The sequence below is a fragment of the Barbatula barbatula genome (genome assembly GCF_947034865.1).
Source record: "Barbatula barbatula genome assembly, chromosome: 13".
Lineage (NCBI taxonomy): Eukaryota > Metazoa > Chordata > Actinopteri > Cypriniformes > Nemacheilidae > Barbatula > Barbatula barbatula.
In genome coordinates, this window is record NC_136776.1 from 15,511,760 (window position 1) to 15,525,982 (window position 14,223).

General features: G+C 37.9%; 1 protein-coding gene across 1 annotated transcript; it reads left to right on the forward strand.

Annotated features, from left to right (window-relative positions):
- Nucleotides 1-15: 15 nt before the first annotated feature.
- Nucleotides 16-14,050, forward strand: glis2a (GLIS family zinc finger 2a). The gene is made up of 7 exons (XM_079470646.1): nucleotides 16-448; nucleotides 7,084-7,229; nucleotides 7,338-7,480; nucleotides 9,082-9,252; nucleotides 9,465-9,598; nucleotides 10,585-10,703; nucleotides 11,958-14,050. Exons 2-7 carry the CDS (start codon nucleotides 7,097-7,099, stop codon nucleotides 12,608-12,610), a joined length of 1,353 nt encoding a protein of 450 aa, XP_079326772.1. The 5' UTR covers nucleotides 16-448; nucleotides 7,084-7,096; the 3' UTR covers nucleotides 12,611-14,050.
- Nucleotides 14,051-14,223: the final 173 nt, after the last annotated feature.

Genomic DNA, 14,223 nt, shown 5'->3' on the forward strand with positions numbered 1-14,223 from the left:
CCAGGGGGCGCGGCCACGCAGCAGGGCGGGACGGAGGGAGAGAGAGTGAGAGACCACATCTGGAGGAAAATAAAGAATCATCATTTAATACCCTCCACCCTGTGTCTTATTCTCCACCCTCTCTCTCCCCCTCTCATTTTCCGAGTCCGAGGAACGAGTCGGGAGACAGTCGACAGGCGTCGTAAGCAAGCGACGCTCCTTTGAAATGTATTTATTTACCAACAAATGCCCGTAACTTGATATCTCGGACTTCTACCAGCGCTGTCAAATACGATTGACGTGTTAGTTTTATGCATGAATTGGTTGGATGTGCACATCTGGATCCCGAAGTGTTGATGAAGACATCTGGCGTTTCGATCTAAGCGGTTCACGGAACGTTTGTCTCTCGCGCGCGACTCAAGCCGTCTCGACGGATCACGTACCGCGGAAACCAGACGTCAGTAACGAGGTAAAACCGTCGAGCGCATCTGGACAGTGGCAATATGTGTCATTTAACCACCAGAATAAGCGCAATGTGTTTTTTTCACGGTGCAAGTTTTATCCAGACAGTCTGACCTAGTTTGTTGAATAAATATCAATATTGATGCCGTTTTGAGATTCGCAAAAGGATGTTAGAGATGTTGAAGCTCCCTCGGGCTCTGGATGACTTCGAGCAGTCGTGAACAGAGATCACCTGGTGTTATATAACTTGTGTTGGTCATGTCAGGGCAGCTACAGGTGTGAAGACAAAACACCTGGGGGGGGGGGGGTATTTGATATAATTAAAATCCTGTCATTTATTTATGCTCATGTAGTTCAAAACCACAAATCTGTGGAACACGAAAGAATATATTTTGTGAAATGTTTCAGTGGTTTTGCGTCCATTTCTTGGAATGGGGGTCCAATGTTGTTTGGTTATCAACATTCTTCAAAATATCTTCTTTTGTGTACTGCAGAAGAAAGAAAGTCATGCATGTTTTAGAATGATGGAAAATGTTTTATTTTATTATACTACCCATAACTATCTTCTAAAGAAAGTTACTTCTTTTACTACAGACCGTTGAATCGGACACGTGCCGTGACTGCAGTTAACTTCCGGTCTGTGTTTGGCTAGTGTCTAATAATTTAGCTATTTATATTTAATTAAATTTATGTTAATATTAATTCATATTATTTTATTGTATTATAATTGTCCTTAAATGATTTGTTGTATGCATGTTTTATCGAATAAACAAGTCGAATGGTTACCGTAGTTTGTCGCATTTAAACAAACCGTATGGTGCATTGACATCTAGCGGTTGAGCTTGGCATCGCAGTCTAAATTCAAAATATTGGAGAGACAAGTTTAGCCAAGTAACAGTTCTTCCCGGTTTCTTTTGCTTGTTAGCAGAAATAATCTTCAGGCACTCTATTGTTTCTGAATGTGTAACGAAAGTTAAGGAAAGTCCACGAACACGCGCAGTATTGTTTGTTTATGTTGTCACTTTGAAACGTCTATAATAAAACCACGATTAAGAAATTCATAATAAAGGGATTTTATCGATCTCTAGAGCTCTCTTACTTGATTCTGATTGGTCAAAAAGAGCATTCTAGTCAAATATTTATGTATAATTGACTGCTAAACTGTATAACAGACCACTGCAGCTGATTTTTTTATTGTTTTCTATTCAACTCAATGAAATGTTTTATGTCCACAAAATGTATTTATTAGGTGGAAGTGTATTAAAGTGATATTTAACCCAAAAATTAACATTCTGTCATCATTTAATCACCTTCTTGTCATTTAAAACGTAACTTTTAAGAATGCTGGTAATCGAACGATGGAAGCACCCATTCAATTGCATGGACACAAAACCAATGCAAGTTAACTGGCACCAGTGTTGTTCGGTTACACGCATTTGTCGAAATATCTTCTTTTGTGTTCTGCAGAAGAAAAGAAGTCATGCCATTATGAAATGACAAGAGGGTGAGTAAATGATGACTACATTTTTATTTCGGGGTGAACTATCCCTTTATGTTCGATATCGTTCGTCAGCCATAAACCTAACTATGCTGTCCTCCTTACCTGCATGCTGCCTTTTTAAATAAAGTTTAAATAAAAACTAATGGGTCACCGTTCCTTGGGATTCCCCTTTTTAAGTCTATGGCGATTAAAGCGGTCATATACATATTTTGGGCGTTTTTGGGGCTTAGCCGACGCAGGGCCAAACCCATTCCTGATGCAACAAACTGCAACATTAACAGGGTCTGGGAAAGAAGCTCGCCGAATGAGAGACAGATTGTGGCTAAATGTGTGTGGTTTTGAAACTGTGGGAGTGTTCATGTGAACGTTCCAGTGGGTCCTGAGACATTGTTTGCCGCGATGTGTGTAATCCTGGCTCAGTCATACCTCCGTGTTGACTTTATTATGTGGTCTGTGCTTTTTGCACTGGGGTTCGTTGGGTTCACTGGATTCGTGAAAGAATGGGTGAGGAAAGCAGAAAGGAGAGATGAAACCACAAATACTTCTTGTGAAACACCAACCGCCGATGGCCGGCTCTCAAATTCCACATCTCCGGCGGATCCTCGCGGCATTGTACTCAACGTTTCGGGGAATTGCACCTATATGAGGACCCCTGTTACACACATGATACCGTACGTCGCACATGTGCCTGTTGGTATCCAAAAGAAACACTACGAATTCCTGAGCTCCCTCTTTTCTTGCTTTTCTCCATCATCCCTTACATCTCATTTTATTTTCTCAATCCCCCTCACCCCACCCCTTGGCTTGCGTTTGGGGTTGGACGGAGTTCCTGGAGGCCTTTGCAAATCACGAGCGGTTCAAGGGGGGAAATGGAAGGCATGGAAAATGAGGGCGAGAGAGGAGAAATATGAGTGCGGGAGAATGTGTGTCTGAAGAATCGCAGTTAATCCACCTCGTCCATTTTATTCTCCAACGAGTCGTTCCTTTAGACCTTCCTCTCCGCGGCTGAAAGCATGCATGATAACCACGCTCGGCGTGTCGGGCCGCAGCTGGTCCTTGTTATTGTTTATGAGCTTGGCTCTCTCTTTGCATTTCTAATGTACACTTAAAAGCGCAGTGGAAACAAATTGGGTGAATCTGCTGCGGCCAGAGGAATGTGTGTGTGTGGGTCTGGATAACAGACCGTACGGAGAGAGAGAGAAGGAGAAATGGAGAATTTTAGAGGAGGGGAGGTTGTGTTGACCTTGACTTGTTGCCAGGCGCAGGGGCGGAGAGCAAAGGAGTGATGAAGAAAGAGAGAGATAGTGTTTGAGGTTTTCGCCTTCTGTAGGATGTTGTTTCTTCCTCATCAGTGATTCATTATTTAGCTGCGTTTTCTTCTCCACCCTCATCCTGTTACGGATTAATGGGTCTGCGAGGGTCGGAAATGAACTGAAAGGAACAAAAATGAATGGTAATGTTAGACAAAGAAGTAAATATATTCAAAAAGTATTCAAGATGTAGGAAACAGGTATAATTGCTCATTCTAAAGTATTTTAATGAGACCATTCAGATGAATATTTAGCATAAATGGACATACACATGGTCTATTTTTATGTACTTAAACGTGCAGTGTGTGAAATTTAGCGACACATTGTTACACCCAGCCCAACCTTTCTCTCAGTCTCTTTTCCCCTCTTTTTTCCTAACCAGACACGGAGATTGCAAGCAAAATAATAGGATTGCATCACTGAGTTTGGAAAGAGGGAGTGAAAGGGAAAAGAAATGTGTCTGTGTGCTGCATTTCAGTGTGAATTGAGGAAAGGAGGGGAGTTATAGACTCACTTACAGTCATAAAGCCATAGAGACATTTCAAGTTGTATAACTATAGAAATACTTTCAGTTCATTGTAGATCTGGAAATTACTCGACTTTACACTGTAGGTTTAAAAGGTTAGTGTATTGATTGCTGGGTTTTACTGCTGTAGAGACTGTTCTGTAGAAGAGTCGAAAACATTTACATAGACCGTTTCATCGGACGCATAAGCTTCGGACGAATTCACATCCGGTCTGTGAAAATATATAATATATACCTATTATATATGGAATTTATATGAATATATATATGAATATTTTAATGTATAATAATTGTATTAAATTAAAACTATTCAACAGTTATTGATTCTGAGTTCTCCTGGAAGTTAAGTTTGGGCCACATCCCGTTTGTTTATGTTGTGGCCGCTGAAACAATCTACGGGCTATGACACATTTTAAAGTATATAAAAAAATATCCCTTAAATAAAGAAAACTACATCTTTACTATGTTGAGATGTATTACATTCTGCATATTATTTTGGTCAATTAAGAACATTTCTTCCCCAGATTCTCTTGTATGTAATGCAATAACGAAACTCTTTCTGAGCTAGCACTATATATATATATATATATAGTGTGAAAAAGATATATAATTTTAGTATGAGTTCATTTAATTACACCCATACTATCATAATATATACTTTAAAATCAAGACGAATTACATTTGACTTGAACAGAGTAAATGATTCCTTGACAGTTTTCTTTATATCCATCTATAGACCACTTCAGAATACATAAACAACGTTGGTCCAGAAGAGCTTCCTGTTGAAGTTTTTAACACTGCACGCGTTTGAACAAAATTCAATCAACAGAACATTTATAAGCTAATCAAAATGTTTAATTAATATCTTTAACTTTTAATTGTATATATATATATATATATATATATATATATGTGTGTGTGTGTGTGTGTGTGTGTGTGTATGACCCTGACCAAAACAGTCTTAAGGGTCAATTGTTTTTATTTAGATTTTAACATCATCTGAAAGATAAATCAGCTTTCCATCAAAGTATGGGTTGTTAGGATAGGACGATATTTGAGTGAGCTACAACAATTTGACAAGGTTGCAGAAAAATGTTGTGGTCTATACAACACTTTCAGCCTTAATTTATATTTAACTTTTGATTTGACTCTTCTTGGCTACAGAATTCTCTCTTTCCCTTTCTTTTGCCGTTGTTTTCGTCAGTCTTCTCACGAACACTCCATCTCTCTGTCGCAGTGGCTGGACACATTGTAATTCAGTTACTCAAAATCCATTTTAAAACCCGCTGCATGCACCCTGCGCTCGACAGAAACGTTTCCAATTTTGTGCCGTTTACATGTCTGAGTGTTTTTGTGCGTACGTTAAGCCCAGAGAATGACGGGAGGAGCTTGAGCAAGAAGTTATCCCGAAAACAAACCCAAAGCCAGAAAGAATGACAGAGCGAGAGAGAAGAAAAGAGAGAACTGGAGAGGAAGGGATGTGTAAAAACAAAGAAGGCATTGATTTAAACAATTACATTTAGATTTGAGCAATTATATTTAGTGGTGTCTGGTATACTAGTAAACCCACTAGGAATTTACCTTCTTGACATTTTCTTTGCTGTTTGGTGTGATCTGCAGAAAATATGATACTATACTACACTTCTGTGTTATGGGTGCTATAGGCAAGAAATATATTCACAGAAATACAACAGATTTTAAAAGGCAGTTAATGTCCGTTACAATTCTGGCAAATTCCGATATGCAAGGAAATCAAGGTTGTGTTGCCAAAAGTGGGGTGGTATGTGTAAACTTTTTTGAATGCGATATGTGCAACCATAAATTCTGTTTTCTTCCCCATTCCTGCTTACGATGCTAACAAACAAACAAACACACACACACCATATGTTCCCATGTTACTACACATCTTTTGTAGCTCACTTTGCCTCATGTGGTTGTTAAAGCTGCTGTATTTCCGCATTCCTGTGCACGTGCAGAAAGTATTTGGCTGATCGGATGAATGTTTATCTAGACGTCACTGCAGGAGAGAGTTCAGGGGTCACCGGGAGTCAGCGCATTAAGTGAAACATACAGTGATGCTCGAAACTCAGGACACAATTCCAGTTGTCTGTGATTAAAAGCTGTAAATGAACACATTCAATTGAAACTCATTAGATTAGATCTATATATTTGTATAGTATAATGTATGCCTCAATTTCTGTCTAATGCACTTAGTGTGTTTGTAGAGCAGTGAGGTTAGTATCAAACTTTGTGTGTGTGACCTGTGTAGCAGAAAGAAATGTAAATGACTTACAGTTGCTGAAGCGGACACACAGCTGAATGCATGCAGGCTATAGACCGTTTCATCGGACACGCACGCCTGGACTGCAATTAACTTCTGGTCTGTGTTTGTTTATCGGTCTGGCTAGTGTTAAATATTATAACTATTTATATTCTATTTCATTTATGTCAATAATATACATTTATATTATTATTTTATTAATTGTATTAAATAAAAAAAAATGGAATTTTGTTGTATGTTCATTCTTTTTACAATGGATCCTGTAGTTTTGTCGCATTTAAAGAAACCGTAGGGTGCATTGACAACTAGCGGTTGAGCCTGATATCGCAGTAAAAATATTGGGGAGGCAAGTTTAGCAAAGTAACAGTTCTTCCCGGTTTCCTTTGCTTGTTAGCAGAAATAATCTACAGGCACGCTATTGTTTCTGAATGTGTACCGGAAGTTAAGTGCAGTCCATGAACACGCACATGCGCAGTATTGTTTGTTTATGTTGTTGCTTTGAAATCCTGTGTATAATGCTTTACATCATTGTCAACAGGTTTCTGTGAGTATTAAAGGTCCAGTGAATGAAATTTAGTAGCATCTAACAGTGAGGTTGTGAACTGCAATGACTGCTCACTCCACCCCACCCTTTCGAAGGACTACTGTGGCTGTTTGGCTTGTTATTGGCCGTAGGAGATAACGTATTTACGAAACGCATTCTGTAGCGCAGTTTGTCTGTTTAGACGCCACTATTACTGCTCTTAATGTCTATGTGTGAATAGCTGTGGAACAGTTAGCACAAAATAAGAGGGTCCTAAGTGGAGGGTCCTAAAGATTCCATGTGCACTTAACATCAATGAATGAGGGCCAATGCAGGAACCCGAAATGAGTGTAAGTGAGGGAGAGAGATGGTGCATTTCCCTTTTTAAACGAAACTTTGTCAAATCAGAGTTGGTTTAATGGCGTAGAATCATCAATAAAAATATGTTTTTCTATATAAAGAATAATAGTATGTTAAAACCAGCTGATTTGATTTCACCAGGTGGATCATAGCCATGCTGTCGCTGGACGAGCCCCTGGACCTGAAGATACCCTCCAGCCGTGACAGGACGATCAGAACATCCATCTGTGCACCACTGCAATTCGCTCGTGCACGAATATCACGAGCATCACGCGTATCCAGCCCTGGTTAGTCAATCTCGATATATTTTATATATGTATTTTCAGTCAATCAGCAATAGACATGATGTGAAGTCTCAGCTATAAGGTAATGACCCCGTCTGTTCATCTCACCAGATACAACAGATGAGAAAGACATGTCAGACTCTTCTTCATCCACTGTGGTGGATCTGAGCCTGTCCCCGTCCTCCTCTCCCTCACCACCCTCTCCTATATACAGCGGTGCCAGCTGGAGTCCCACGGCGCCTCTGCTGGCTGCAGTGAGTAATTACACCCTTCAAAGAACAAACTCAACTGGCCAACTCAACTATTTTATTTTTATGTTAAAATTCAGTTATATTTTTCAGTGACCGATCTATTCCGATTTAAAGGGGTGTTGCAGCGGTGTGTCATGTATTCTGTCTTCTTTACAATGTTAAACGTGCTGTGTTCTCATGCTTATCATGGTCAACTTGTCAAAAAACGTATCGGACGTATGACGTAGTGTGTCTCCCCCAGCGTTCGAAGCTGGACATGAACCTCGTACGCTGTGAGTGAAACTGATGTCTCTGTTTTCTGGGCAATGTGAGCTTTAGTTCCTCCCCCCAGACGCGACACATCTTTTAAGAAATTATCGTACAGCTGCATCTGTCTTTTATAAATGTGATCAAACTAAAGACTCTGCGGATATTTGAAGGTTGCGATACTATTCTGTATGTACTCTAAATAAACATGAGATATAAAGAAACTGTAAGTTAGGGCCACCTTAAAGATGGTTGAATATAACCTTGAATGTTTCAATTCTTTAACGAAATAACAAATGTTACTAAAAAGTGTTAACTGTGTCATTTAGGTGTATATATATATATATATATATATATATATAAAATATATATATATTATAACTATTTCTATTCTATTTCTATTCTATTCTATATGTATACACAAATATTGTGATGCAATCATAATCGTAACCCAGTATTGTGTATGGAGCTGAGTGTATCAGTACACACCTAGTTTCTTATGCAAAGAAACTGTCAATATATTAAATCATTTAATACATTTATAATAACACACTGTTGACATATTAAAATGTTTTATTAATAATAATACTCTATAGAATACTTTGATATACTGAAAAATATACTGAAAAATATAAGTATTTGGTTTCAGTATGTGGAATTGTATCATTTTATTTATCGCATTATATTTTCCTATATATTCCCACATATTGTGTTTTCACAAGCTTCTGAACAGAGTTTTTTTTATAAAACTGCATTATTTTCAAGTTATATTGTGTTACTAGAACTATTAAGGTCCATTTAAACAAAGCACGATACGTGACAATTTTTTTTATCATTCTTAAGCTCACATACTGCAGTTTCACATTTTAAATGTGCAAGCTCTTAATATTTGACTACATTTTTACTGGCTATCAATGTTTGATTATTTATCGGCTGGGAAAAAAAACACTGAAAGTGATCTCACAAAAATCCTTCTACAATAGTATCCTTTAAAACTTTATCTTTATAGTTTTTCATTGTCATAGTTGTGGAGTGTCTACACGGAGATCACACAGACAGCTTTGTGTCTCCTGTGTGTGTGCTTGAACTGTGTTTGTTATTCAGGGTTAAATGTAATTCAGTAAGAGGAGAGACTGCGCCAATCCCATAATTCAGTTCACCTCCACACTAATTCATTTCAGCTCTGTCTCTAGACACGCAAAGTGTCCTGATCTGAACCCTTGCTAAAATAAGAAATGCTGGGTTTGCGTCTGGGCTTGTTCATACATTAGGTGGTCTACTATTGCGCTCCAAAATGATTTAAAGATGATTCACAAATGAATTACACAAACAAAACTCACCCCATTCTATACTCACAGGAATCAGAAAGCTCAGCTTACCATGATGAGAGCGCCTCTCCGCCTCCAGGTTTTCGGTTCTTCCTTCCGATTGGTGCAGAGGGTCCTTTGCGGCTGCCATCCTCGATGCTGATTGGTCAGCACTCGCCGGAGCCCTCAGTGGATGAGCAGCTGGCCTGCCGCTGGCTAAAGGTAAATGACAGACAACTGTAGGAACTCTTTTAACAAAATTCAGTTTGGTCAATAGCGAATTTTGATTTCAGGGTCTTTAATAAAATAAAGTACTTGGCTTTAATCTTAGATATCGCATCTGAGATATTTAGTAGATGGCACTATAATAAAACAATACTCAGAATGCTTTTCTATTCTGCCTTTCTCATAACCTCTCTGTTCTGACTCTATAGTGCCATCTGCTGTTCGAGAGCCTGCAGGAGCTGGTGAATCATGTGAATGACTCCCATGTGAAACCAGAGAAGAATTCGGGATACTGTTGTCAATGGGAGGGTTGTGCACGCAAGGGTAGAGGCTTTAACGCCAGGTCAGACCACACACACGCACGCACGCACGCACACACACACACACACACACACACACACACACACACACACACACACACACACACGTTTACAAATCAAAATGGACATACCAAAGACCTTTACTGTTAATATTGTTAATATAAAACATATTAACCAAAGCCATAAAACCTCATAAAAACACAGTTTACATTTTAAAATCATTTATACTTGAAGTCACCTCTGAAGCAAAGCTTTGTTAAATAAGGCTAAATTATATTTGTTCATATATTTTTTGATGCTCAAAATCATCTCTGTAAATAGATCTTGTTATTTTGCTGCTTAGGGAATTTATAACTATAAATATGTTTCACTAGAAATAAAGACAAAATGCTGATCAAGAAAATAAGTTTATGGTAACTAGTAGTACGTTTCATTATACATTATATTTATAATTATATAACTAAATTGTTTATTAATCACATCAAGAATAAAAGACATATATATTTCAGAAAAATATATAAAAATCAATAAATGTTTATATATAATTTAAAATATAAACGTGCAAGTATGTGTTTATAAATACAAAATCAATTTGCAAAGTGATGCAAAAACAAACTTTTATTCTGAATGCGATTAATCACGAATGATCGTTTAATATCCCTAATTTTAACTATTCGACAATTATAAATCAATAGTTAGCATAAAGCAGTTAGTTAAATGATTCTTCTTACATTTTAATAGACCAAAGTTCTACACTCGATGAACTTTCCTCATGACAAACATCACATACACGACTCTTAAAAGGTTTCTTTCTTTTCTTTTTCCTCTTGAGCCCTCAGTGGTTCTAGTTAAGACCAGTGTCAACACACAGACCATCATAAAAGCCACGTTTGAATCTCCTTGAGCGCTGCTCTTACAGCTTATTAAAATAAGATCAAAGATCATCGGATGTTTGCTCATGGATGGTGTACGTATGTCTGTGCTGATAAGATTCATTTATCTTACACAGGTACAAGATGTTGATTCATATCCGCACTCATACTAATGAGAAACCTCATCACTGCCCAACATGCCACAAGAGTTTCTCACGGCTTGAGAACCTGAAAATACACACGCGGTCACATACAGGTGAGACATATGCATCTACAATGTGGACTGCCTGAAACAGTGACACAAATATTCCATATGATATTGCCCCTTTTGCCCAATGAATCACATTTAAAGCATAAAGATATAAAAAACAGTAAAGAAGAAATTAAAAGAACTTGAATTGAGATAGATAACATAAAATACAATACAATAAAACTACTTTGTTTTTGCAAAGCACTTTCTCTTTTTAAAATTTGTTTTATATTGTTTTATTGTACATAACCTACTTGACGGATCATTTTCCCAAAGCACACAGGTACCAAACTGAGGTGGTACCATTAATACGGATGAAATATTTCTTTGGTATCGTTTCAACAGCACTAGTGAACACTTCTGTCTTTGTTACTTTCACACACATGAGCGTTTTCCCACAATATGACAAGTCTTTACATGTCCGTGTGCAGTGTGACCTCAGACGATTCCTGTCTGTTTGACTGACCCCTGCATTCCTCCGGAACACTCTTTCATTATCCTTTGCTAAGTAATAATAATAAAAACAATGTTAATTTGAAGTAAACTGTTAAAAGAATAAATGGGAAAAGGGTACACTACAGTATTTTGGGTCCAACATAACAATGTTTATAAATATATTAATATCTACAACTGAAAATTGGTATTTAATATTTTTTCTATTTGATACAGTATTATACATATTTGTAACTGGCTCCATTAACATGATTTTGTTTTATGTGCGTATTTTGTAATTGTATTTTGTATATTTTACGTACACTGATAAACAATCTGAAATTATATCAGTGGTTTGTTTACTGGAAAAAGATCACATATTTATATATACTGTAGATACAACAAACATTTTAATTATAATAAATATTTGTGGTCATAGATTTAAGTACTCGTCACTCTAACTTAATAAAAAGAATGACATTTTATTCTAAATCTGGAACTGGAATTGAAAGGTTAGGAATCAGATACTTGATCCTTGTTTTTCAATTCTTCTTACCAATTGTACACGTTTTAACTTGTGATCTGATGATATTTAAATAAAAGCCCTTATGACAATTAACCATTTTTTTACAGAACTGTATGTACTGTATATATTTGCAAACCAGACATGGCAGGCTACATTACCATAAAAGTTGATATCTCTTACCACGTCGGAATCTGGAAATCAATAAGAATCACAAATCGATTAACTTAAACACAAACCCACTTGAACTAACTTAAAAATAAAACTAACGAATAATACCCCTTCCTGCTTTTCTACCCTTCCAGGAGAGAAGCCGTACATTTGCCCGTACGAAGGCTGCAACAAACGTTACTCAAACTCCAGTGACCGTTTCAAACACACGCGCACGCACTACGTGGACAAGCCCTACTGCTGCAAAATGGCGGGATGTCTGAAACGCTACACTGACCCCAGCTCTCTCCGCAAACACATCAAGGCACACGGCCATGCCGTGGCCCAGAATCAGAGCAGCTCGCCCAGGGTTGATGGTCTGCTAAGAGGGAGTCATGCTGAAGCAGAAGGTGCCTCACTGGTGATGGACCCTCATTACCCCGGAGGGGCTCATTACATCCTGCCAGGGGCGGTAACGGGCTTGCTAGGGGCCCACGCCTTACACAGCCTTGCCGGGCCCCTTGGAGGTCACCCCTTGGATCTGTCCATGCTCAGCCCTCTGTTAGGAGCAGGGCCTGTGCTGTACCCCAACCCTGGCGCATTAGGGCTCGGTAAGATGCCGATGCTTCACCCCTTGTTGTTACCGTCCCTTGGGCTAAGTGGGGGGCAGAGGGAAAGAGGGATGGAGGAAGAGGAGGATATTGATGAGGATGATGATAAGGGCAGGTTGGGAGCGAGGCGGAGCCCCCCATCATGGGTTGTGATCCCCCCAGGCATGCTGTTTTTGAAACAGGTGGTGACCACATAGGGAGACTTCCTATTAGTTTTGTGCACACATCAGATTTTTAGGAATGACGAACGAGATCATACCATGAGTTTAGCTGGTTACAAAATTCGAACATTTATTTTCGTAATTCCCAATGCAGTGACTTGGCATTAGATCCATATGCCGTCTGTTTACTTTATATATTTGTTTTATATTACAAACGTCAAAAATTGCGTGGTCTAATATTTTGACGAGAATCTTCTATTCGATTCGAACAATCGACCCACAGTGGGCAAACAAAAACAGCAGGATATGCTAAAGGAAACGGCCCAAATCCTAACCACACAGAACACATAATTATTAACTTCAATGAAAGCATTTTACGCAACCAACAAAGGGAGAAAAGTGAGCAACATTGCTTTAGTCTTGTTTCCTGATCTAGATTTTTTTTTAAAGAATTGGCATACAAATAAGGCATAAAACATTCACGTAGCCCAAGTGAATTTAAATTGCGGGCTTGGTACCAAAGCGAACAACGATGCGAGACTTAGACATTTGGCACTTTAGAAAAAATGCAGAATAAAGAACAAACTGCACAAATGAATGGTACGGATTTTGAATTATTGGTACATTATAAACCGTTCAGGCCTAAATGAAACAACTTCATGAATATGTTACTGAAAATGAGGTTGTGCCTGATAAAACTTTACATTGTGGCCATAAATGCAGATAACAGATCAATAAAGTGTTGTTGTAAAAACAGGACTTTGTAGTGCGTATTTCAATAAAAGTTAATGAATAGCCTGACTGCTAAAAATAACAAACAGCTTTTATTATTGTAATAGTTTTTTCTTTGATCCGATGCTTCTGAAGTGCTTTTGTTTGTCTAAAGACGAGACATTGGTTGTGTCAGAACCTTTATTTCTTTTAATGACTCGAGTCTATTTTGATTCGTCCTCTTTGTTACACGTTACTAAGTTCAGTGACTAGCGATTTTTTTAATGCATGGTTGACCTGTCTCATGTACAACTGGATCCCAAATTTGTACTGGGAATCCCATATGTAACATTATACACATGATGATTTACAGCTTGTTGGATAAAGTGGCACACGCACAACGGAAGAATGCTACGAAAAAGGCATGAGTGTTTTACTGATATATTTGCACAGTTGGATATTTTATCAAACGTATTTTTACCAGTACCAAGTGCCTTCTATTGTAAGGTTGTTATTGACGAAATATAATGTATGAAATACATTTAGATGTATATTGTCAATGTATGTATATTTTATGTGAATTCAATGGGCTACTATCGTATGTAACGTTTGTTTTTTAATGACATTGAGGCTAATGCTTCATGATCTTATGCTGATGAGTGTCTTACCATACCACAGGACGTCTGTCAATGTGACCGGAATGAAATGTATGATATAGTTAAGAACCATGACTAATGCGTTCAATAAAAATGCAAAGTCAAAAGGTGTCATTTCCACGATGTTAATATTCTGCGATTGTTATAGTTAAAGTGTTTTGTCCTATTTAAAGTTTCCCTATTTACTAATAATGATTAACCACACGGCTGTAACGTCTTACTGTGATCAAAAACTAAGACACTTTAACTTGACTAAGGACTTGGCAACTTTTGTACTGGAAC

Excerpts from the sequence above, each read along its gene's own strand:
- glis2a (XM_079470646.1), top strand. The coding sequence starts at position 7,097 with ATGCTGTCGCTGGACGAGCCCCTGGACCTGAAGATACCCTCCAGCCGT. Across the intron at positions 7,230-7,337 it reads ATCACGCGTATCCAGCCCTG|ATACAACAGATGAGAAAGAC; the intron begins GTTAGTCAATCT and ends TCATCTCACCAG. Across the intron at positions 10,704-11,957 it reads ACACACGCGGTCACATACAG|GAGAGAAGCCGTACATTTGC; the intron begins GTGAGACATATG and ends CTACCCTTCCAG.